General features: G+C 35.2%; 1 protein-coding gene across 1 annotated transcript in view; it reads left to right on the top strand.

Annotated features, from left to right (window-relative positions):
* Window positions 1–25841, top strand: part of RAB2A (RAB2A, member RAS oncogene family) — a 111702-nt gene that overhangs the window by 54348 nt on the left and 31513 nt on the right. The window contains exons 4-5 of the mRNA XM_044666174.1: window positions 16184–16266; window positions 17041–17133. Coding sequence (XP_044522109.1) covers window positions 16184–16266; window positions 17041–17133 — 176 coding nt within the window. The remainder of the gene's footprint in view (window positions 1–16183; window positions 16267–17040; window positions 17134–25841) is intronic.

Raw genomic sequence — 25841 nt, 5'->3', positions numbered from 1 at the left:
TTATGTGGAAGAGTGAGGCTCAGGCCCACAAGGACCAGTCACCACTCAATTCACATGCAGGAGAGAGGGTGTGGCAGAGCCAACCCAAATTAAATACAGACAGCATCATCACACACATATACAAACGGCAAAAGGAATTGTGGGTAATACAGAAAGGAAGTTTGAGTAATATAGTTTCAGGGGTTCAAGATATTCCAACTATACATTCCCTTCTGTGATCCTTTGGGAGACCAGTCTCCCCAGTGAATCATGGAAACATAATCAAATTAAAACTTAAAATATTTCGGAAATAAAAGGGAGAAAGAACAAAACCAATGTTAGATGCATTGACAAAAAAGCCATTTAGGGGGCTTGAAGTTCACTCTGGATCTTCTGGTGCAGTGTGTGGTTTCAGTAGGCATCTTCATGGCGCCTTCTGGATTCTGGGAGGTGGGTTTCTGTTCTAAATTAGGGTCAAATACAAATCTAAATTCTCAGCAATAATATAACCCCCTTCCCGCCCCCCCCGAAGAGAATAATAATACATTCCCCCCCCCCCTGAAGAAAATACAGGGATACACAAAGGAATCATACAGGGATACATGGTCGTCATAAGTATGTGAATCAATTATCAAAAACATCAGAGTCCAAAGAAATAAAAAAAAGAAAAATAACCTCTGAGGGAAATATAAGATATTAAAAGTGTGAAGAAAGAAAAATTCTAGGAAAAAGAAAAAAAAATTACAAATCACAATAGGTTCTTGTAGCGATCCATGTCCCATAAGCTTTGCAACAATAATCACTCACTAACCCAGTTTAGTAGCCTGGGCTTCAGTAAGTTGTCACATCATGAAAGAAATAGAAAAAGAGACTAGATCTCGAAAAAAATGGGAAATAGCATTTCCCGGTTCGATCCTTTTCTTCACTTTCAGGGATAATGGATCCAGAACAATCAATATTGAGTACTTGATATAGAGCAGTGATTCCCAAAGTGGGCGCTACTGCCCCCTGGTGGGTGCTGCAGTGATCCACGGGAGCAGTGATGGCCACAGGTGCATTTATCTTTCCTATTAGTTGCTATTAAAATTTTTTAAAAATTAATTTCCAGGGGGCTAGGTAATATTTTTTCTGGAAAGGGGGCGGTAGGCCAAAAAAGTTTGGGAACCACTGAGTGTGGTACAAGGAAGTCCTCTTCTTTTTATCCCCAAATTTCTGTAATTTAAAAGTTAGTTATGTTTACATGAGCCATGGGGGAGACCAGTCTCCCTTGGCTCTTCAGGGGGGAATGTATAATTGAAATTTTGAAGTCTCTGATCTAAGCTTCCTGTGGAAATTTAGGGGTCTTTGAAACTACATTTCTCATGATCCAATGGCTTCCTCTCTTGCATAATCATGTAGACAGGAAGCATAATAACATAGAGAGAAAGATAAAGACTGAGGATTGGATTGGCTCATCCTCTTTAGTAACTTGGAGCTGATCCAGGATGTGGAAAGGAGGTAACAGAGCACGGGTCTTTTAAACTGACTCTTAACATGGCACGTGGCTTCATTTTTCTAATGGCTATCAATAAATCTTTTAATACCCTAATATTTTTAAATCTATCCTTCTATATCCATTTTATTTCTTACACCACCCAAACCTCACCCCCACAGAAACAACAACTTTTAATTAAATGTATATTATGAGGTATTAAGACTTAGAAGAAATCTTAGAAACCTTCCATTTTACAGATAGGAATATTTTAATGGACTTGCCATTTTAGCCCTTGCTTCTCAGATTTCTCATCAGTCTTCTGTTAGTGATCAAAGTATTCAAAGAATTAGATTTTAATTTAGAGGTTTAAGATTATTTACTTCTCCCTATGTAAAACTCATGGCCTGCTACTCAAAGAAAATATTTTTTTGCTTGTTTTATCATTTCAATTTCTTAAAGCTAGAAGTTTTTCTCCTAATAGTTTATTTATTTGTTTTACAAGTTGATACTAATAATGATTTCAAATATAGCCATCTTTAGAACAATGAAAGAATATTTTAACTAAATAGAAAATAAACTTTTTGTTTCAAGTATTCCTTATTCATCTTTCTGTCTCACCCCCACTTAACAATGCCCTCTCATCATTTACATGACATTACTGGCTCTTTGTTCATTATCAGAAAACTAGTTCTTGAAACCACTGGTTCAGGAAGTATGAAAGTCTCATTATTCTTGGAACTTTCTTAAAGCGTTTGATTCTTGCTAGGTTCAAAAACATTGCTAAATTTGCTTTAAGCACCTACAGTACATAAGATGTTAGAGATGCAAAAGCAAAAACAAAGTAGGCCCTGCCCTCATTTACTTTTCCTACTACTATGAGTATCTAGCATCTCCATCAGTAAATATATATTTTAATTAATACAAAGTAATTTTATTTAAGAGAAAGGGAGTTCTAATAATTGGAGGATCAGGAAATAGTTCATGTAGAAAATGGTATTATACTTTAAACAGAGCTAGACATTCTCTGAGGAGAGTTTATTCTAGCCATGGAAAAACACTTGTGGAAAAACATGCAAGTAGGGGAAAACATATCTTAAGGTGATGTGTAGCTGACAAGACTGCTTTACTGAAATGTAGAGTGTAAAGAGATGCATTGTTTGGGGGAGGGGACCAAAAAAGTTATTTAAAAACCATATTTTAAAGGGATTAGAATACCATGAATCCTACCACAGACATATACTGATAGCTGCTTGACCTTGGTTGGGCAAAGCGATTAACCTCTATAAATCAGGGAGGTTGGATTTGTTGACCTCCTGTGTCTTTTCCAGCACTATATCTATGATGCCATGATATAGTCAGATCTTTATTCTTAGAATATCAATTTGGCAGTTTTCTAGAAGATGGGTTGTTCAGGGAAGAGACTGCAAGCAGGGAGACCCAATTAGATAGGAAATTATAACAATGGACCACTAAGAGATGATGAGAGCCTGAAGCAGAATGTGAAGGTTGTGAGTGAATCAAAAGAAGGGGAACAATGTGAGAAAGGATATGGAGGTGGGATTGACAACATTCAAGAACTTAATTGATTTAAGGCAGTGATGGGCAAACTTTTTAAAGAATGGGCCAAAGGAAAGGAAATGCTCATCTGTCAGTCTGTTTCTAAGGCGACTCTTTTGAAGTTTCATGTTATTGTATCCTACTCATTGTATTTGTCAGATTAGGAATAATGTCTCAGAGCCAGATAGAACATTTCAGGGGGCCTCATCTGGCCATCACTGATTTAGGGGATAAAAGAGAGGAAAGAAACATATACTACTCCAAAGTTGTGAGTGTGGGGTAACTAGAAATAGTACTGTCCCCAAGTATGGGGAAGTTTGCAAGGGGGATGGTTGGGGGGGGGGAATATAATGTACCCATCCCATTTTGGAAATACTGAATTTAAGGTGTCTGACAGGCATTCAAACAGGTATGTCCAGCAGTTGGTAATAGTAGAGTTCAGGAGAGAGATTAGAGTTAGATAATGTTAGGTATAGATTTTATAAGCCATCTATGTATATGTAGTCCATGGATGTTAATGAGGTTATAATAAGAAAGAAAATGGAGAAAGAGAAAAGCTTTGAAAACATGTTTGGGATACCAGCTAGCTGGCACAATGGACAGATGGAACACTGGGCCTGGAGTCAGGAAGACTTAACTTCCTGAGTTCAAATCTGGCCTCAGACATTTAACTAACTGTGTGACCCCAGGCAGGTCACTTAAGCCTGTTTCCCTCAGCTTCCATATCTGTAAGATGAGTTGGAAAAGTAAATTACAGACCACTCCAGTATCTTTGCTAAGGAAATCCTAAATGTGGACAATTAAAAGAGTTAGACATGACTGAACAAATGTTCAGAGAAGGATAATCATCTGTCAAAGGAGTCTGAAAAATTGTCAGATGAGTTAGAGGAGTAAAACTAAGAAAACAGTATCACATAAGTCAAAGAGTAGACAGTCTAATATACATATTTAGCCTTTCCTTGTATTTATATAAGCTGCATGCATTTTTCAGGATAAATAGACTGCCACTCCACTTGTATATATTGAAAACATCATGTTCTTGAACTTAAAAAGGAAAGGACCGGTAGACCCTATACTTGTGTTGACCTTTTTGTCAATAGCAGCTAGCTGGTTTTTTCCTTTTTATTGTCTCTCACTATGATAGATTTATAAGGCAGTCATAGTTATCTTTAAAAATTGGCTAAATATCACTACTTGGTTCATTAATCATTAATTTCTTCTGTAGTCACTGTCCTTTTCTCTTTGTTAGGCCATTTGGTAGGAGATAAGAATAGTTCTTCCCTTTAATGTTTTTCAATAATTTGCTTTTTAAATGACTAAATGCTTTTGTGTGTGTGTGTGTGTGTGTGTGTGTGTGTGTGTGTGTGTGTATTAAATTTCCAGAGCATTATACAACGCCCTAGTGCTAGCAATTAGCACTTTCCTTTCCTATCCCTTTGCTCATCTATCTTCCCTGTCCTTGATCTGTTTCTTTCTGATTATTATCTTCTGTCTGTCTTTCCTAGACTTGTTGTAAGGTTATTCAAAACTTTCCAGATTTCTTTTTGGGAAAGAACAGATAATGAAATTGAAAGTTTAGAGAAAGGATAGCATGGCTAGCAGATAGAGTACTGGACTTGGAATCAGGTAGATTATGGTAATGAAATGTACCCCAGACATATCCTGGCTGTGTGATCCCTGTTCCAGTCACTTTTCTTCCCTTGGCCTGTTTTCTTATCTTTAAAGTAGGGATAATATCTATAGCATATACTTCACAAAAGTGTTGGAAGGATGAAATGAAGTAATGTATATGTCTGTACTTTGTGACAAAAATACTGTATGAATGTCTGTGGTTATGTACCGAAGTTTATTTTCTCAGAAATGTTACTCATGGGTCTGCTGTGCATTCATTTTTCTTATCCTTAATGTTGGGAGGGCTCAGTCTAGGAACTGTAGTTCTTTTCAAAGGAAAGAAGGGATTTGACTTTTTCCTCTTTAAAACAGGAGGGGGATACAAAATAATACTTATCTACCTCAGTTCAGAGTACCCTTCCTGTCTTTGTAGGAATCTTCACATTTCCCTTCCACTCACCCCTGTAAACCTTTTCCTTATTCTTTAGTCTTCTGATTCTATCTGATATTTTTGATACTAGGAATTAGACAACATGTATCAGCCAGAGTGACCTTCATTTAAACTAATTAGAACTCTGAATAGGCAGTCTCAGTGCATTATGGGTTAAAAGGCAGCATGATTTAGTGGATTAGAGACTAATGTTGAAGTCAAGGAGACATGACTTCGAATTCTGCCTAAGACATTTACCAGCTGTGTGGCCCCAGAAATCACTTAATATCTTTTACCTTATCTTCAAATGGGAATAATAAAAACACTTAAACTCACAGGCTTATTGTGAGGGCTAAATAAGAATATCACATGTGAGTACCCTGCAAACCTTAAAGTACTCAATAAATGTTAACTATTATAATTATATCCTTCAAAAGGTATTTACATATGAACATATTGTGTATAGTGATTAGTTAAAGGAAAAAGTTAGTATAGTCAAATTGGCTTTTTAAAAAAATTCTTGTATTTGAGATTATATTGTTTATGGTGCGTGTGGGACTGTCTTTGGGACCTATCCTCAAATTTTTTGTTGTTTTTTTTTTTTTTTAATTTTTTAATTTAATTTTTTTTAAACCCTTAACTTCTGTGTATTGGCTCATAGGTGGAAGAGTGGTAAGGGTGGGCAATGGGGGTCAAGTGACTTGCCCAGGGTCACACAGCTGGGAAGTGTCTGAGGCCAGATTTGAACCTAGGACCTCCCATCTCTAGGCCTGGCTCTCAATCCACTGAGCTACCCAGCTGCCCCCATCCTTAAGTTTTAATGAAAATAGATTCTAAGTCCTAAATTCTCATTCTAAAAACAAACATTTTTTAAAGCAAAAGTTCTTATGCAGAATGAGATCAGAGATTTTTAACCCAAAGTCAGGGTTTTTGATTATCTGTGGAAACTCAGGGCTGGAGAGCAGTTGTTAGAGAAGAAATTATAGTTGATAAAAACTTAAAATAATTTGGTGGTAGTTTAAGGTACGATAAAAGAGGAAGAGTCTTTAAGAAACTGGTGAGCAAGAGATTTTTACGTAATCACAATTATCCATTTTGTCTTTTGTGATTACCTCTAATTTGCTTAGTTATACATTTACTCCTTAATTATAGTTATAAATAATAATTCCTTCCCTTCTCAATCTTTTTTATGATGTGATCTTTTTTTCAGTTTTGTGAGGGATATTGTCCTAAACCAAAAATATTTTCCAATTTTCCCAAGTTATTGTCCAATAAGGAGTCAGTTCCCCAGACTAGTTAGTATCCTTGGGTTAATCAAACATTATATTACTGTGTTCATTTGTTTCTAGGTTTTGTTTACTTACCTTTTTTTTTTTTTTAAAGCAAGGATCAAATAATGTTGAATGTTACTGCTTTATAGTATAATTTGAAATTCTGTTAGGGACACAAAATTCCTTTTTTTTTTTTTTCCCTTACATTATATCCCTTGACTTGTTTACCGCTTTTTCTTCCAGATGAATTATTATTTTGTCTAGTTCTATGTGGTAATTTATTTGGTAATTTAATTAGTATGGCATTTAAATTGTAAATTAATTGAGAATATATAATTTTATTTATGGCAAGGCCCAACTGAATATTTTATAGCTCTCTAATTATTTAAATTTTCCTTGATTTCTATAGAGTTTTTTTAGTAATATTCCTATAAGTTACAGTGTTTGAGTAGGTGTCATTCTGTAATAGAAAAATGCCAGAAGTCTTTTCAGTCATATCAGAGGTGGTAAAGTGAATATCTGTTGTCATCACTATTATTTTACATAACTCTAGAATTTCTAGCCAACCATAGCAACAGTAACAGAAAAAGAATTTGAAGGAAGACGTATAGGTGACAAATAAGAGGTAGAGGATTATCACTATATTCAGTTAGACATGAGATTTGGCCGTTATCTTTTCTATATTCTTTATTAACTTCTATCAACAAGTCAACAAACATTAAATACTATGAGCCAGACACTGTTAAGTGCTGGCACACTGTATAAATCTTACATTATTGCTAGTTATTTACATATCTCTCCCCTTAAAACAAGAAATCTTTGAGGGCATAAAAACCCTTTTTCTGTATTCCTAGCATTTAGCAAAGTACCTGGCATTTAATAAATGCTTATTGGCTGATTTACTACACATTTCTAACATCTCTGCCAGAAGATATATGAAAAGAAATTCTGTCCATAATAACTACAAAGATGTGTAAAATATGCAAATGTTTATTTACAGCCTTCCCAGAAAAGGTAGTTTCATTGTGTTTAATTATTTATTCTTGACACTAGTATGAAAAGATAATTCCGTGTTCATATTCATTTTCTGTTTCCCTACCCTTGGCTCAGTCTAATGTGCCTGTGTTGATTTCCTGTTTTCCTATTGGTTTCTTTATAGACAGTTCCTCCTCATTGGAAGTTTTCTCTTTAAGGGCTTTACATCCCTTCTGAACTGATTTCCTTCATTCCATCCATTTCTGCAAGTAATGTCTTATATGTCTTAGATACTTGATTAGATGCTGGGGATATAAAGACAATCAAAATCTTATATATACCCTCAAGGAGTTTTACATTCCATTGTTGGGAACAAGATGTCTATAGATAAACAAATACAAAATTATATGTAAAATAAATACTAAATAATTTGATTGGAGTAGACTAGAGTGGGAAGAGTCTTCTTATACCATCTTCCCTGTTGTGCTTTCTTCAATCTAGTGACACTGACATTCTTGGGAAAAAAGACATTTCATCCTTCAACCATGGACATTTTCTCTGACTTTCTCCCATGCCTAGAATGCTCCCTTTCCTCATCTCTACCAACAAGATTCCCTGGCTCTCTTTAAGCCCCACTTTAAATTGTTTTTTACAGGAAGCCTTTCCCCACCCTCTTAATTTTAATGCCTTCCCTCTTCTAGTTATTATTTTTCCTGTATATTGCTTGTTCTCAGGTGTCACTGAAAAATAATGCTTTTAACTATGAATTCCCAGTTCCCTCCCTTTTCCCATCTTATTCACATGCTTTCCTCTTCATTATGAAGGGGTGGTTGACCCAGCTCTGAGTGGGGACAATAGAGGGGCAGTCTGCTACATAAACTGGAGATATAAACCATGAATCTTGGCAACTAATAAGATATGAAAGTGATGGAGAATAAAGAGGCAGAGATGACTCTTCGAAAGCTAGTTGCCCTCAATATATAAGCGGGAGGATGAAATTTACTAGGAAAATAGTTCAGTTCTGTTTTGGACATGATGAGATTGAATTGTGCCTCTATTCAAGTGATGATTAATAATATGATTCTCATTATAAGAGATGAAGAAATAGTCTCAGAAAGGTTTGAGTGACATATGTGACCAGCCACAGTTGATGACAAATGTAGTTCGAAGGACAGGTAAATTGGTAAAAGATCAGTAAATTTATGGGAGCTTAAGTAACCAAGAGAGAAGATGACCCAGTACAGAGCCCACATATAGGCAGGATGTAAGTATGACTTTGTAGAGGATTATACAGGAAGGTTGGAGGAAGAACCAGGAGAGAGAATATACAGTGATGTCAGAAACTAGATCTTAAAGAATTATAAACTAGTTGGGGATGAAGGAATAGGAGTTTGGCTATGAAAGTGAGAAGAGTTAAAACAAATAATCACTGAAAAAATAGTTACACAAATGCAAGTGCAAAACATACAATTACGGAAATTCAAAATGCAAAATACAAACTTTGAAAAACATTTGAAACAATAAATACAGTTACAAAAAACCAATTTAACTTATGTTTTATAAAAAACTAACATTTAAAATAATAACTATGCAAAACTCATGCAAACTGCATTTTACAAATCCTATTTGAACTTACTATACTAATAAAATCAAAACTTTGTAACAACTTAACTATATACACATATATAGAAATATACAGATATATTCAATTTCTGTGTATATTTTATGTACTAACTATATGTTGCAGGAGGAAAATAAACTCCCCCCTCTTAAGTTAGTCTAAGAAAACCTTAAAGATTTTCTTTTGAAATTGATGTTATTTCTTAGGAACATATAAAGTGTTCCTATGAGATAAGATCTTATTAATTTAATGTGTACAATTATTATTTTACTAAGGTGATTTATCTGTATTAATTTATTTCTATGAATACTCATCACCTGATTATGTTGTTGCAGAGTTTGTAAGAAATGTATCCTATGTGCGTATGTTATTTTGTAGTGAATACTTAACAAATCTTTAAAGTCACCTCCTCTGCCTACTGTCTTCTGTCTTCATGTTGTTATTGTGTAGTGTTTGTTTGCAACTATAGTGAAAGCGTGTAATGTTAGAATAGGCGCAAAAATCTTACAGTTCATGTCCATAATCGGTCTGTGTCCCTCTTCTCTATGATGAATTTTTTTTCTGTAATATCTTTGTTACAGTTCAATCATCCTTTCAGCTGTCATCTTCTCTGTTTCTTCTATGTTGTCTTCTCCTTTGTCTCAATCTTGCTCTTTGTCTCTAAGTTAGTCTTCTTCTTCTTGAATCATTTCTTCTTCTGATATCTCTTTTTTTTTTTAAACCCTTGTACTTCGGTGTATTGTCTCATAGGTGGAAGAGTGGTAAGGGTGGGCAATGGGGGTCAAGTGACTTGCCCAGGGTCACACAGCTTGGGAAGTGGCTGAGGCCAGGTTTGAACCTAGGACCTCCTGTCTCTAGGCCTGACTCTCACTCCACTGAGCTACCCAGCTGCCCCTTCTGATATCTTTTTGATTGCAGCCGTGTTGTCTGATGAAATCTCTTCTGCTATTGCTTTTTTTCACATGTAAACAATGCAGCCATGTTTGTTTCTCTAATACACAAATAGCTGAAGGTGTTGTCAAAATAATGTGGAAAAGGGGGCAGCTGGGTAGCTCAGTGGAGTGAGAGCCAGGCCTAGAGACGGGAGGTCCTAGGTTCAAACCCAGCCTCAGCCACTTCCCAGCTGTGTGACCCTGGGCAAGTCACTTGACCCCCATTGCCCACCCTTACCAATCTTCCACCTATGAGACAATACACCGAAGTACAAGGGTTTAAAAAAAAAAATTAATAATGTGGAAAGGCCCTACCCATAAAGGTTGTGTCACACTAGTTCAATTAAAGTTTTTGATGTAAACTGAATCTCCAGGTTTTATCGTATGGAGTGCATAATCTAATGGACCCCCTTGAGTTAAAATTCCCATTTCTTGTAATTCTCTAACCCTGTTTTGTAATTCTATGATGTATTCAGCAAGTGCAAGACTTCCTCCAAGCATAGTTACATAAGCTGTCTTAAAACTTTTTGCCTACAATGGTGAATGTCCAAATAACATTTCATATGGTGATATATGCATATCTCTTCTTGTTCTAGTGTGCAGATAGACTGGCGCTAGAGGCAAAATCTCTGGCCACTTCAAATGAGTTTCCATGCATAATTTCCCAACCATACTTTCGATTTCTCTGTTTAGTCTCTCCACTTGACCAGAACTTTGTGGATGATATGGAACATGACATTTTGACATGATACCCAGATTTTCATAAACTTGCTTTAGAACTAAATATGTAAAATGGCTGCCTTTATCAGAATCTACTCTTGGTGGTGGTATACCATATCTTAGAATGATCTCTTTCAACAAGATTTTGGCTACAAAGCTTAATATGTTTTTACTAGATGGAAAAGCTTCTGGCCATCTAGTTAGTTGGTCCACTATTACTAGACAGAATTTAAAATTTTCTGATTTGGGCATGTTGATAATCTATTTGTAAATGTTCAGATGGTGTTTGAGCTAGTGGACAACCACCAAAAGCTTATTGTTTAAATATGCTTAGGTTATATTGTGTACACACAGAACAAGCTGAGCAGATTTTATTTGCCATTGTGCTAATTCCTGGAGCTATCCAAGTTTGTTGTGTTGTGTTGTGTTGTGTTGTGTTGTGTTGTGTTTTGTTTTGTTTTAAAACCCTTACTTTCTGCTTTGTATTGGCTCCAAGGCAGAAGAGTGGTAAGGGTAGGCAGTGGGGGCCAAGTGATTTGCCCTGGGTCACATAGCTGAGAAATGTCTGAGGCCAGATTTGAACCTAAGACCTCTTTGTTTCTAGGCCTGACTCTCAATCCACTGAGTTACCCAGCTGCCCCATATCCAAGTTTTTTTTGACAGTATCGAATAATGCTTGTTTCCCAAAATGACCCTTTTTGTGTATTGCTTGGCAGATGAAAGAATAAAATGCTTTTGGAAGAATTGGTTTTCCCACTGATGCTATCCAAATCCCATTTTCTTTTCAAGCTCCAAAATTTTGCTTCCACTTCTGAATCTCTTTGTCATTGTATGCTTTTTCTAGATCTGTGGTATCACAGAGAGATTCATAATGCAAGCTGGAGCATTTTGCGCAGCATATCGTGCAGCCATATCTGCCCTACAATTTCCTCTGGCATCTTAAGTCTTGTCTTAAAGAATGTCCTTTGCAGTGAATCACTGCCATCTCCTTTGGTAGTTGGAGAGATGACATTAATTCTCGAATTATTTCTGCATGAGTGATTCTTTTCCCACTAGAGTTAAAAATCCTCTCTGAAGCCAGAGAGAACCAAGGGCATGGCAAATTCCAAATGCATATTTGGAATCAGTGTAAATATTTGCACATTTATCTTTTGCAAACTTACATGCATGTTTTAAAGCAATTAATTCTGCTCCCTGAGCACGTAGGTTCCTAGGTAGTGAAGCAAACCATAGGGTCTCAAATTCACTTACTACTGCAGCACCTGTAAATCTTATTCCATTCTGCATTATGATGATCCATCTGTGAATAAGATCAGATCAAGGTTGTCAAGAGGTATATCTGACAGATTTTCTTGAAGTCTTTCTATTAATTGCACTACCAGTTTCACATTCACGCAGTGGTTTCCTCTGTGTTGGTAAATTGGGTAATAATGTAGCTGGATTTAAGGTATTGCATCTCTTTAGCGTTATATGTTCATTCCCCTAACGCACTATGTCATATTTAGTCAGGTGTTGATCTGAAAATGCTGGTGTTCTGAACTTTCGTAGAAGTGCCTCAACTTCATGTGAACAATAAACTGTCAGTGGGCAACCTAACACTAAATCTGCAGATTTGGTAACAAGTAATGCAGTTGTTACCACCTCTTATAAGCATGGAGCTCTTCCTGCAGCTATGGCATCTAGTTGACCAAAATAATATGCAAACATCTTAGAGCAATAAAAGAGTAGGCCAAATTCTTTAATTCTAATATTTCCATCCTTTGCCTTTAGGGTTTAAAGCACAGCTTTTCATTTTATCTTTCCCTGTGTGAAAATTTGACTTCAGCTATTTTTTCATCAGTTCTTCAAGTGGGATTTATAGCAAAGTGTTTGTTTTCACAGAATTCTGTTTAAAAAATAATTTGGAGATTTCATGAAGTTTGATGTTAATGTTTTTACTGGCATTATGTTTTTAAGCATATTTTGCCAATGCTCTGCAATTGATTTTTTAAAATAAATTTTATTGATATCTTTTTTTTTTACATTGTTACCAAAACTTTCCCTGCCCAGTCTAGAGAGCTATCTCCTATGACAGTAATGTTTTTTAAAAGAAAAATTGAAAAAATCTACAAAATTGATTGATAATATTTTTTTAAAGTTTGTACAATGTACCAGTAGTTGATAAACATTAAGTTCTCACTAAGTGTCAAGCACTGAGCTTACATGGGTGGGGTTGGAGTGAGGAACACAGATAGACTCATATCTCAAGGAACTTATAACCTAATGAGTGAAGACAATATATAAAAAGGCTAAAGGGTGGAAAGGATCAACTCAATGGGAAAGCATGATGGAAAAGTCAGAGATGTTCTAGAAAACTGTAGTCAGGTGAGAAATGAGATGTGTAAGCTGAGTCCCCTTCTTAAGTGTTGATTTTGGAGTTCACTTCAGTCAGAAGGGCAGAAGGGATGATGAGGTAAAGTATCAAGACTGAGGGGATCCCACAGGATGATGAGATTTTCCCTCACTGTGGATGAGCTTTCTGGGATGTGATGGTGAAGTCAAAGAATTCCCAGAATAATGTAGCTAGGTGAGAAATCAAGATGTCTGAACTGAACTGTCTCCTTTAGTGGTGCCATTCCACTTCTGCAAAGGAATGGGGAAAGGAAGGGAAATGGGGATACCTTCTCATATCTCTTTTGAATGATTTTTTAAATTTACATTTTGTTTTGTGATTGTTCTTTGCATTTGCATTGTTGTAGACTTCTCTATTCATGCACATCTTTTCAGGCTTCTCTGTATTCTTCATATTCACTGTTACCACACAACACAGTAATAGTCTGTTAGATTGATGTACTATAATTTGTTTAGTCATTATTTCTCTATCAGCCTACCCTTGATTTTTTTTCTGATTTAGCAAAACTTTTGTTTTAATATTACTTTCTGAAGAGTACTTCCAATGTCTTTCATTTTCCTCGAATATGTGATTAAAGAGCAAACTGTTATGCACGTATTTTGTTATTTTTATTAATTCTTTCAGAAAAAAAGAATTTAAAATAAACACATTGGAATAGTAGGGTTTTGTTTTGTTTTTAAAATTAAAACCCTTACCTTCCTCCTAGAATCAATACTGCATATTGGTTCCAAGCCAGAAGAGTGGTAAGGGCTAAGCAATGGGGGTTAATTGACTTGCCCAGGGTCACACAATTAGGAAGTGTCTTAAGGACAGATTTGAACCCAGGACCTCCCATCTCTAGGCCTGGCTCTCAGTCCACTGAGCCACCCAGCTGCTCCCTAGGGTTTTTAATAAAATCTTGTTCTTTCCAGTATTACAAGATTCTAGTATTGGTTTTTTAGCCCAAATTATAAGGCTTAGAATTCTAATGAAAACTAGTTAACTGACTGAAACTCTTGTTATTCTTCAGTCTTAGCAAGACTACATGTAAAGCTGAAACTAAGGTGAGATAATTAGAACTTTGACCCTTTATGCTAACCTTCCTAGAGAAGTACAATTTTCCTTTCATTGCCCCAGGCTATTGAGTCCTAAACCTCACATTGTACCCCAGGGTTTTCTGCTCCTCCTCCATTGTCAAGCCACTCCCATCTCACCCTTTTCCCAGTGCATCTGCCTTATGATGCTCTGTTGATGAGGCCTCTCCTTTATCTTCTTCAGCTTCTCCCCTGGGTAATCTGGTGCCATGAAGGTCCCATTCCTCTCTCGGAAGGGACCCACCTCACAGGCAGTCTAGCTGCTGCTTTTTGTCTGCTACTTCCTTCCAGGAGTTGTAGGTTGGACTCTGATTCCTTACCACTTCTAGAAGGGTTTTCTAGTGCAACTGCTCCAGATCATTCCTACCTCTCTATTAGGTCCATCTTTCAATATACTCAGCCCTACACTTTGTCCCTAACTGTTAAAATATCCCACTCTTTGCTTCTTAGTAGGAATTCTACATTTTGACTATAAAACTAGAGACTTTCCTCTGTGCCCCTTCCTACCAACCTCCCCTTTACTTCTCTCAATAATTGCTTGACTGTACCACCTGATACACAGCCAGGGTAAACTGTTCTTTGCACTAACATCACTACCCCCCAGCCTTGCCCTGGAGGCCAGAGTTCTTAGTTATGACTGCCTACATGCTATGGTTTGGGCAGATTCACTATATAAAAAGTGTTTTCTGCCGTGAGAACTATTCTAGAACTCTACAAAAATGAGTTTTAAAAATGGAAAGGGAACCTTCAAGTTTTGGAGACAGGATTTAAATTCATATTCTGTATTTACTATCTGCTTGGGAAAATCATTTAACCTCTAGGTCTGTTTCCTCACTGGTAAAATTACGACTTGAAGCCCTCCTTTAAGGTTCCTTCCAGTTCTAAGATTATGAACCAATGTTAGATCATAGTCTTTGATCTGTGGCAGTAAGTAAAATGATTAATATTGACTTACAGCCAAATTTGAAGGTGTAGTTGCAGAACCTCTCCTAAAATTGTTGCACAAGTATTCATTTAGCAAGGAATTATTCAGTGCTTCCTGTGTACCACACATTGAAAGAATATCATTCAAAACATCTCTGCATCATAGTGAGCATTTTTCCAGGTACTTAGTCCATATTTAGTTCTGAAACTATCAAATTGGCTTTATTCAAAGTGGACTAAATAATTTTAAAATAAAATCATGTATATTTTATTTTACAAAATAGAGAATGGTTCTCATTAAAAAGAAAATACAAAGTTTAATTTCTAATTCCTTTTTTTAATAGCATTATGGTTTCAAATTTGGTATCAGTGGATAGATCTATTACCATAGTTTTAACAGAATTCTAGTACTCCTTCCCCCCCAAAAGGGGAAAAATTAGCTAATTATGCATTATTTCTGGATCTGTTTCACAAATGGATATAAAGATAGCTTTTACATCCTTTTGCCTATCCACAATTATTGTGTATCAAATACAGAAGCAACTGATTAAGTGAAAAACCAAGTGACATAAAATTAAATTCAAAGCCATTTTCAGTTTTTCATAATAAAATGATTACTGAAAAAATTTAGTCTGAAAACTGAAATCTGGCTGTAGTTTATGATATATCGGATAAAATCTTGCATCCTTGGCCTTCCAACAACCTTTACACCAGCAGATGGTGGGCGTAAAGATGTCATTCATCATTTATTTACAATGGGCTTTATTTATTCTAGTGTCAACAGCTGCCCCAGGGAGCGGGTTATTGAATTCAAATGTGAAGCTCAGGCTTATTTGCTTCCTTTCAAATTTGTCTTCAGAGCTTAGTTGCTAGGAGTCCATTCTGTGCTCTAATAATGATTCATGTATTGTGAAACCATTCAGTAAATTGGGTTGTCAGGGATTGCCAAAAAAGGGTTAGAGGTCTTGTTCCTAGGGATGGATGGGTGTGTGTGTGTTGTGTGTGTGTGTGTGTGTGTGTGTGTGTGTGTGTGTGTGTGTGTGTCTGGCTTATGCTATAGTGGTGTTATGTGGTTTCCAACACTGGGGAGGTTGTCTTTCCTTCACCTCTTACCTACCCATCCCAAATTCAACACATAAATACTATGATTGTGATTCTTCTCGTATGAATCTGTAGAGGGCAATTTATTTAAAGGAAAGCTTTCAACTTTTTCTTTCTTCACAGGCGGGGCAGGAGTCCTTCCGTTCCATCACAAGGTCATATTACAGAGGTGCAGCAGGAGCTTTGCTAGTATATGATATTACAAGGTGAGAATTTGGAGGGCAATAGAAATATTTTGTAATTTTTTTCAGTATGAATCAAAGAAGGGATTCTTAATAAATGTAGAGATTGTTACCTAAGAACAACTAAAGAGAGACAGCATAAGTAGTAAATTAGAGGACCAGTCTCAAAGTCAGGAAGATTTCAGTACCACTTCTGACATATGCTAGCTTTGTTACCCTTGGCAAGTCAGTTTAACCTCAGTGATCCAGGCAACTTCATAAAGCTATAAGCAGCATAGGAATCACCAGCTCTTTATCAGTAGATCAACTTTATATCTGTGTTTCTAGCAACAGTAAAATCACTATATCACTACTTGATCCATATCAAAAACAAGTCAATAAAAAATTGCTACAGTCCTAAAAAATTATTTTATGTGTGTCTGTATGTATATACTTTGTTATTATATATGCACATATGTATAACACAAACCCATAAACGTACACTGTGATGAAACCTTGAGAGTAATGAAAATAATGACCCCCAGAATTAGTCCATTTAGTCATTGTAGATATTACAGTCAGGAATTTCTAAAGTTCAGCACACATATTTTTTAATTGAAATTTAATAAATGAATGCTACAAATTCATGTCATTGAAGTTTGTACCAAATGTAACAGCTCTATAAGCAAATACTTACCAATGTAAATGGTGCCTTACTAATGGAAATTATTTAACATAAAACTGTTTGTTGTATAGTGTATATGTTGTATAGTAAAACACTTTGAAAGTGTTTTCATTTTCATTCATTTTTGTGTTCAGGAGAGATACATTCAACCATTTGACAACTTGGTTAGAAGATGCTCGCCAGCATTCCAATTCCAACATGGTCATTATGCTTATTGGGAATAAAAGGTAAAGATAAAAGACATTTTAAGTGATATAAATTTACCACTAGGATTATTAAACTGTTGTGTAGTTTGAATAACTTTTAAAATTACTTGCAAGTTTTATTTGAATAGTTGTTGACCAATAATACCCAAATTTTTAAAATTACATGAAATTTCAATTATGTTACACTTTTACCTTTTGAAAACACAAACATGAACATTTTTTTTTAATTATCAAGAAAAAAGTTATTCCATGGAAATAGGTTTTGAACAATGATACATGTATAACCCAGTGGAACTGTGCTAGTCAGCTCCGGGAGGGGGCAGGAAAGAGAGGAGGGAAAGAACATGAATCATGTAACCATGGAAAAAAGTTATTCTTTTCAAAGCTTTACTTTGTATGAGATAATATAAAAAATTAACCATTTCTATTCCTACTTGACTCAATTATTACAAATCATCTTGAGTTTCATAGATGAAAGTATCATTTAAGTACTTTTCAACTTTTTAATCATAATTTTAGCATATTTTAAAACCTCTAAGTTTTACTTCCGATACTGTCAGTTATCTTCTTGTTTTTCATTAGAGGTCTTAACTGAGAATCAGTTTACCTATTTATGTTTACAATTGTAACATTAGCATATTGAGAAGTATAGTTTCTTGGGTATGATGTGAGTAAACCATTGTTATTCCAAATTTTCATTAATGGCACTAAAAGTCATAAAAGTTAAAATAGCACTCATTAAGATACCTGATACATAATGTCTACTTCAGTAAGATAGATGCCTGGTAATTGGGCTACTATGAACCCTCACTCTCATTGACCTTCTAGTTAGTAAAAACAAAACAAACAATAACAAAACCTAAGCCTTAGGATCATTGGAATATTTTTTTTAATACTCACTTCACTATTCTGCTCTCATCTAAGGTACCCAGGCTCTAGAATCTGAGTAAAACCCATTTAACCTTTTTTTACCTTTTCCAAAGAACAGTGAACACTATCCAGATGGTGATAGTAATGAATTTCAGTTGTTATCAATCTGCCTTGGATTTGCTCCATTGACAAAGAAATAATGATAGGTATCTGATTACAAGTCCCCAAGTCACCGTTTTCTCCTCTATTAGATCACAATGGCCCTAAAGTGGGATACATTTTGAGCCCAAATTAATATTGTATGATTTAAAATACTACTTGGAAAATCCAGCATTAGCCTCATCATGCTTAGTGCTCTTTTAATTCTTTAGTTTTAATCATATATAAAGTGGATGTTGTAGAGTTTACATTTAAGTGTGCCTTAAGTCTGTTGAAGGACTGTGACCAAAATAGTAATAATAGTGAATTAAAAAATGCTTTGAGCTAGCACGTATCAATAAAGATATTTGTATACTTGCAACAAAATTGCAAAAGATGTATCTGATTGATGTAGTTACCTGTGTGTAGTTGTTGTATTTCTTCCCTTCTTACTTGAGTATATTTATTTGTCTTTAGTTTTCTCCCCTAAATTGTTAAGACAAAGCTAAATTTCTGTCTTTAGATTTCTGACCATGTAAAATGTAATCACTATTAAGGAAATCATTAAACATATTTTTGCAAAATATTTTTTAAACCTATAAATTTGGTTTATAGTAACCATAAACCTAAAATCTGACTGCTCTATCATAAAGATGATAGAGAGTAGTGATCATTTTAAGGTGAGCAGTGCTATTGACATTGATTTAATTGAGTTAAATTAACCTTAAATTCTTATATTCCATGGGAACTGAAACATTTTTAAAATTGTTAGTGTCTATTCTTTTCCCCCTCAGTATTTAAAAACAAAAGGACTTTAAAATACTCCAAGTATTAACAGTATGTATGAATATAATATGCATTAATGATTCTGGAGGGAAACCATGTCTGTAGTCACAATAAATCTTCATTTAAAAATCCTTAGAAGTTTCGCGTGATATAATTTTTTTGAGGCCAAGGTTTAACTAATATGATACTATTGTGTTATTTGTTGTAGTACTACATTTGCTTTACAAAGTTATGAGTTTTCTTAAAAGAATGAAGAAATTTTTTTAAAATAAAATGAGACAAGGTGATTATCAACAAAGCCCAATGACAATTTATATCCATTGTATGATCTTCATATCCCATTATAGAATAGTGTTCATCCTACATGAGAATATGCTTCACTAGGACCCATCTTACCGCTGAAAGATTTCCTCCTTTCCCACTGTTTTCTCCCTTTCTCCTATAGGCCTCTTCTTCCTGAGAGACTTGAAGAAATTCTTTTCCCTTCATTGTTAAGCTTTGATTTGATTAGTCCCCGGTATCTAATTCATCCCAACTTCCATTTTCTATGCCTGACTATTTTGCAGTTAAATCCCATTTTAAAAAGACATTAATTCACTTATGGAGAGGTGCTATAAGTAATGTTCCAGGCCTATTCCTCCATTATCACATTTTATCCTTGATTTCTGCTTTCATCCTTGTCTTCTTGGATATTTTGAAGAGAAATCACTTAATGGTCTCTCCATTCTTAATGTTCTTAATGTCGTTATTATGTCTCTTAAGCCATTTAAGAACATCCTATTGGGGTTCCACGCTCTCTTGGGAATCCACGAGGTGACCTGCCTCATCAAGTGTTAATTAATTTTCTTTTGGCCTAAAATATTTATTCAAAAGTGTCTGAATTTATTTAGATGATCTGGAGGCCATATTCCCATGTATTATTACAAGTAATTATTTAATAGAATAATCTACATACAACTTTATAAAAATACTTTTTTAAAGTAAGAGTTAATATCTTTTTAAGAGTTAATTATCTAATTATTTTATTCTTTATTTATTCTTTTATTCCCTTTCTTCCATACATTTATTCAGGAAGCAAGAGGGCATGAAACAGTGTTGGAGATGGAGATCTTTAGACCTATAGCTCTGTGTGTGTGTGTGTCTGTGTATGTAAGTAAAGAGAGAGAATATGTGTGTCTTAGTTATGTCATATAGACTGAAAATATAAAATGGGCTCAGTTTCATCTGGACTATTTTTAATAGTCTCCTAATTATTTCCCCCACATGTAGCTTCACCCCTCTCTAATCCATTCTCTGCCCCAGTTTTATCAAAATCAATTAAAAACTATCTAGGAGGATTGCTAAGGGCTATGTAAACCTTAGAAAAACACATATAAATATGATTTGCTTTATTGTATTTGTATTTTATTAAGTATTTCTTAATTACATTAAAATTTTTTTTAAACACTTACCTTCTATCATTGCTAAGTATCAGTTCCAAGGCAGAAGAACAGTAAAGGGTTAACTGATTCGCCTGGGGTCACACAGGTAGGAATTGTCTATGAGCAGATTTGAACACTTGAATTCTTGTCTCTAGGCCTAGCTCTACACATTCTCTGAACCATCTACCTGCATCCCAATTACATTTTATTCTGGTTCTGATGGCACTCAGGAATATTTTGGGCAGCATCTTTGACCCATTGCTACCCACTGAGAATTTTATATTTCTAAAACTCTTCCTTGCCCAAGAAGTTTTATTAGTTCCTCTTTGCCTCTAGGATAAAATGTAAATTCTTCTGTTTGGCATTAAAACCCTTAATTATTTCAGTCCAGTTTCTACCTTCTCTTTCCTTTATAAAAAAACTTTTTTTTTTCCATATCATAGTTCTGGGGATAGGATGAATCTCTGGCCCCTTACTGCTTCCAGACTGAAGCTTCTTATGACAAAATCAAAAAAAGGCAAAAGCTATAAAATATAGTCATGTGTATGATAATGTACATGCATTCTGCCATGAAGAGGAGACTGTATTTCTTTTTTCTTTTAGACCTTCATTGGTTTTTTAATTGCACTTTGTTGTAATTTTCTAACTTATCTTTCCAAAATGATTTTACAGTATTCCCTATCAATCTATGTTCTAGTGAAACCATTCTATTTGCTTTAGATGATACTCTACATGATAGTTTATCTTCCATTTCTGACATTGACAGACTACTCCATTTCTCACCTCATCCTCACATTTCAGAATACCTACCTTCAAAGTTCAACTTAAATGTCAACTTCAGAAAGAGTCCTTTTCATATTCCCTTGATTGTTATTTGGGTCTTCTGACCCATATCACTTTGTACTAATTTTATATATTTTAGTTTACTTCTTTGTGTATGTGTTGCTTCTCTGCAATAGAATGTGAGTCCTTTGAGGGTAGAAACTGCTTTGTTTTTGTCTTCATATACTTAGTCTTGATATTAAATAGGTATTTAATGTTTATTGAATTGAATTATAGTGAATCCAGAGGGACATGGGATGTAAATAGGGAAGAACAAGGGAAGGAAATGTTATGCTCATGGAGAGCAAATTGTTAAGGATTCTTAAATTGTTAAGGATTCTAACAGACTGTATATCTGTTCTGTGTCCAGTCTAAATTCACAGTGATTCATCACTAAATGGTTGGCTATCAAAATGCCTTTTTTTTCCCCCCAGCAACTCTTAAAACCATAATGTCATGAGAGCGATCTCTTTCTGAATCAGCAGTGAATGTCTGCATGGATAGACACTGATCCTCTAAGATTAAGCTTTGGGACTGATTTATGTTTTCTCCAAACGGGTCTTTTATTTATTTATTTATTCATTCATTCATTCATTCATTTATTTATTTATTTATTTGTTAGGACCCTTACTGTGTATTGGCTCTAAGGCAGAAGAGTGGTAAGGGTTAGGCAGTGGGGGTCAAGTGACTTACCCCGGGTCACACAGCTGTGAAGTGTCTGAGTCCAGATTTGAACCTAGGACCTCCCATCTCTAGGCCTGGCTCTCAGGCCACTGAGCTAGCCAGCTGCCCCTCTCCATAAGTTTTTAATAAGTGATCGGTTATGACTCTCAACCTAGCTTTTTCTTAAGTAATCTACAACTTTTTAAGAATTCTAATTTTTATATTTAGACTAATACATGATTACATTGTACCAGAGTGATAATATTTTCCATTATATACTGAGTAACACCAGGAACCTGGTTAACAGTAATTGGGCAGTTTGTGAAAGCATAATGGATTTTCAGTGTAAGGAAGGACATGTTAGCATTTATAGGAAATTTACCCTCTTCAGGGGCAAACATCTGGGCAACTTCTCACTTTCCCAATCAGTGAAAAGATTTCTTAACTACCCTTTTGCTATTTTGACCATGGGGAATACAATATGAGCCAAGAACTAGGCGTCCATCTGGTCTCCTTTATATTTTGTAACAAAAAACTATTAAAGGATTATATTTGTTCTTGAAAAGTGAAGTGATAAAGACATCTTCCACTCTTCCTAGGAGCCTCCAAGAAGGGGGAAATTGCATATTTATCTCCTTTTTTAATATTAAGGAAGAGGATTCCTTTAAGAAAAGCCTTTAGTGCCCTACATTTGGGATATACTAAAGACATAATTATATAGTTTTCCTTAAAAAAAAATAGTATTCCCATTTTTCCTGATTAAACCCATGGTAATTAAAAGCATAGAAAATGTTAACTAAATTTAATGTTTCTGATATAAAAACATTGCTTAAAACTCCTGGGCCTACATCACAGAATTTTAGAGTTGGACAAATCCATATCGAAAAAACATCCCTTCTATAACTAACATACTTGATATATGATCATACATCCCCTAGTTTAGAGGGATTTTAAAAAAATGTGTGCATATATGTAAAATAACTATATATAGATACATAATGTACATATACATATGTAGTAACTATTTTAATATAAATAGGTGACTTTGTAACCCAATGTCTTTTATTCATTTAAAAACATTTCTGAGAAGGGGATCCATATGTTTCATAAATTATCAAAGGAGTCCATGAAACGGTTAAAAACCCATGTTCCAATTGAAAATCTCCCATAGGTGTCCCTCATTATTACGGAGCCTAAATTTTCCACCTTGAAACTTCCATTTATTTTTTGTCTTTGTCTTGTCTTCTGGGATCAAACAGAAATAATGTCTTTAACCTTTACCTTTTGTCTTTGTAGCAATTTTAAGACAGAGAGTGGCAAGAACTAGGCAGTTGAGATTAAATGACTTGTGCAAAGTCACACAAGTAGGAAGTATCTGAGATCACATTTGAACCCAAGGCCTCTTAGCTCCAGTTCTAGCTGCTCCCAGAAATACTTCTGTTTAATAATTCTTCAAGTAATGTATCATCTTATTCCTAGAAGCTATGCTTCTCCTATTGCAACCTCAAATTGCCTTTATCTCTACCTAATTTTCATTTTTTTGAGATTTTTGCCTGTTACTCTAATCCACTGAAATCTTTTGGGTTCCTGAATCTTTGTCTTATATATCCTTTTTTTAGTCTACTCAAAATCATTAGTAAAATCTTCAAAAGCTTACATTTCATTAGTAGAGTCTTCAATTAATAAAACATCCTTACAGTGATGTGATAAGGCTGGTCTTTATGGATGAACTATAGTTTCACAGAAAATAACCAAAATTAAACAACTAAGCACATATAGGGTTGTTTTGTTTTGTTTTGTTTTGTTTTTTTCAAAAATCAAAAGTTTTTTCTCGCTAATTAAGTTTAACTTTTAGTTGAAGTCTTGAAGGTCAAAGATAAATGTCGCCATAATCATCACTTCTTTAGTGCCAAATAAGTTTGGCAGCAGAGAATTGAGAACTTTCAGGAACTATAGCACAGAATATCTGATTAAACATTCAGCAAAAGCTATATTCAGACTGAGATCATATACATACTCGAATAGGCTAACTTATTCACCAGAGAGTGACAACCAATGACCAACTGGTTTCATTCCACGGATTTATTAAAATGAAGGTTTTATTAGATGAATACCAACACCTAAATCCTAAGAGATCACTAACTCTAGCTAGGTATCAGCCACTATATTAAAGCCAAACATAGGGGCAGCTAGCTGTGACTCTAGAGAGTGAGCTAGGCCTAAAGGTAAGAGGTCCTGGGTTCAGATTTGGTCTCAGACACCTCCTAACTGTGTTACCCTGGGCTAGACACTTTACCCCCATTGCCTAGCCCTTCCTGCTCTTCTACCTCGGAACATGTACTTAGTATTGATTCTAAGATAGAAGGTAAGGATTTAGAAAATAATAAAATAAAACTATTTATGAGCTATCACCCCAAGGACTTTGAAAACACCAAGGGACCCCGTGCTGTAATTTCAAACTTAGCACCATCTTAGCAACACTGGTACAAGTAACAGCTCAATATTGACCCAGAAAAGTATCCGGATTAGGAAAAGTCAAGGAAATGTATTGTGAGAGAAAGACCATAAGCCAGAAGTGTAGAAGTGACATTACTGATACTGAAGCTTTGAATTCACAATCTCAGATAAGACTGATACTACCCAGGCAGCCATGATTCTTAAATAGCCTTTCTCTACAGAAATATTTCCGAGCCCCTCCTTCTCCCCCACAACATCTTATTCTGAGCATCTCCTCTTATTCTGCACAATGGCTTCAGAGACTAAAAAAATTTTTAAAAACAAATACAACTTCCTTATGTTAGAAGATTCTCTGTTCCTGTTTTTCATTGTACTCCATACTCAAGACCACTCTTTCTGAAGTGACCTGAGAATCTTGCTATAGTTTGGGAGGGACCGTGAATTATTGGTGTTGAGTTTATGTGCCCCCACCAAAAAAAAAAAACAAAACCAAAAATGTACCACTACAGCAGTAGCTGCTATACCAGGTCTACTTTCCACATAATTGCAATTAGAGCGTCAAGGCTCACTTAAACTAATGAAAGCCTGAAGCAATTTTTAAAAGCCTCAATGTGCTTTTGTGGAGCAGCTTATGGGAATGCCAACATTTGGCCTATATCCAAGATCAGATCAGCTCCAGTAAAGCTGATGAGACCAGGCAGAAATGAGCAGTGCACTAGGACAGCTAGCTATATCTTTTATACAACTTGTTTAATATTAAGTTTATAGTTGGTGTAGAGTGAAAAGAGAGTCCAAAACATTAAATAGTTATGTCTGTTATAGATGTAGCTGAACAGATAAAAAATATTCTACGTTATATTTTGTCTTGATAGCCTCTTAAAGGATCATGAGGATAGTAGTCACCTATGTTTGTGGATAGAGTTTCATCTTGTCATCCTGAGTTGATATATTTTGACTATCTCAAAATAGACATTGTTAATATAAAACCTATTTTGAGTCAGAAAATATTTCATGGATAAGGATGGAGTAAACTTTGGTGTGCTCCGGCCACTTGTGGCATGATATGCCACAAATATTGGCTTTTTGGTCCTTGACATCTCTCACCAATACCTTTCTCTCAACTTAATTGAAACTCATTGATAGTCAGATCCAGGTCTATGTTCAACTGGTCCATGATTCCACCGGCATCAGATTTTTAGAATGATATGGGCTTTCTACTCAGGCTGGATCATAATACATTAGGTTCTTGGGTATCTAAAAGTTCTGAAGAAGAGAAGATTGAATGTCCATTATATGCTCAATCCTTGCTACCAACAGCATGTTTACACAAACTTAGCTAAGACCAGGCCTTGACTTTTATTCTCTCCTCCTTCTTCCTTGCTAGTATAGAAGTAACAAGCAATAACAACAGTGACATTCTGACACTGATGGTTGAGACAGTCTTGGAAAAATGACCACAACTACTCTGCATAGTGCAGACTTTCTTTTTCTTTCTTTCTTTCTTTCTTCCTTTCTTTCTTTCTTTCTTTCTTTCTTTCTTTCTTTCTTTCTTTCTTTCTTTCTTTCTTTCTT

This window comes from Gracilinanus agilis, chromosome 1, assembly GCF_016433145.1.
Source record: "Gracilinanus agilis isolate LMUSP501 chromosome 1, AgileGrace, whole genome shotgun sequence".
In the NCBI taxonomy this organism is placed as follows: domain Eukaryota; kingdom Metazoa; phylum Chordata; class Mammalia; order Didelphimorphia; family Didelphidae; genus Gracilinanus; species Gracilinanus agilis.
Note: the sequence above shows the minus strand (reverse complement) of the source record. Positions and strands in the feature narration are given on the sequence as shown.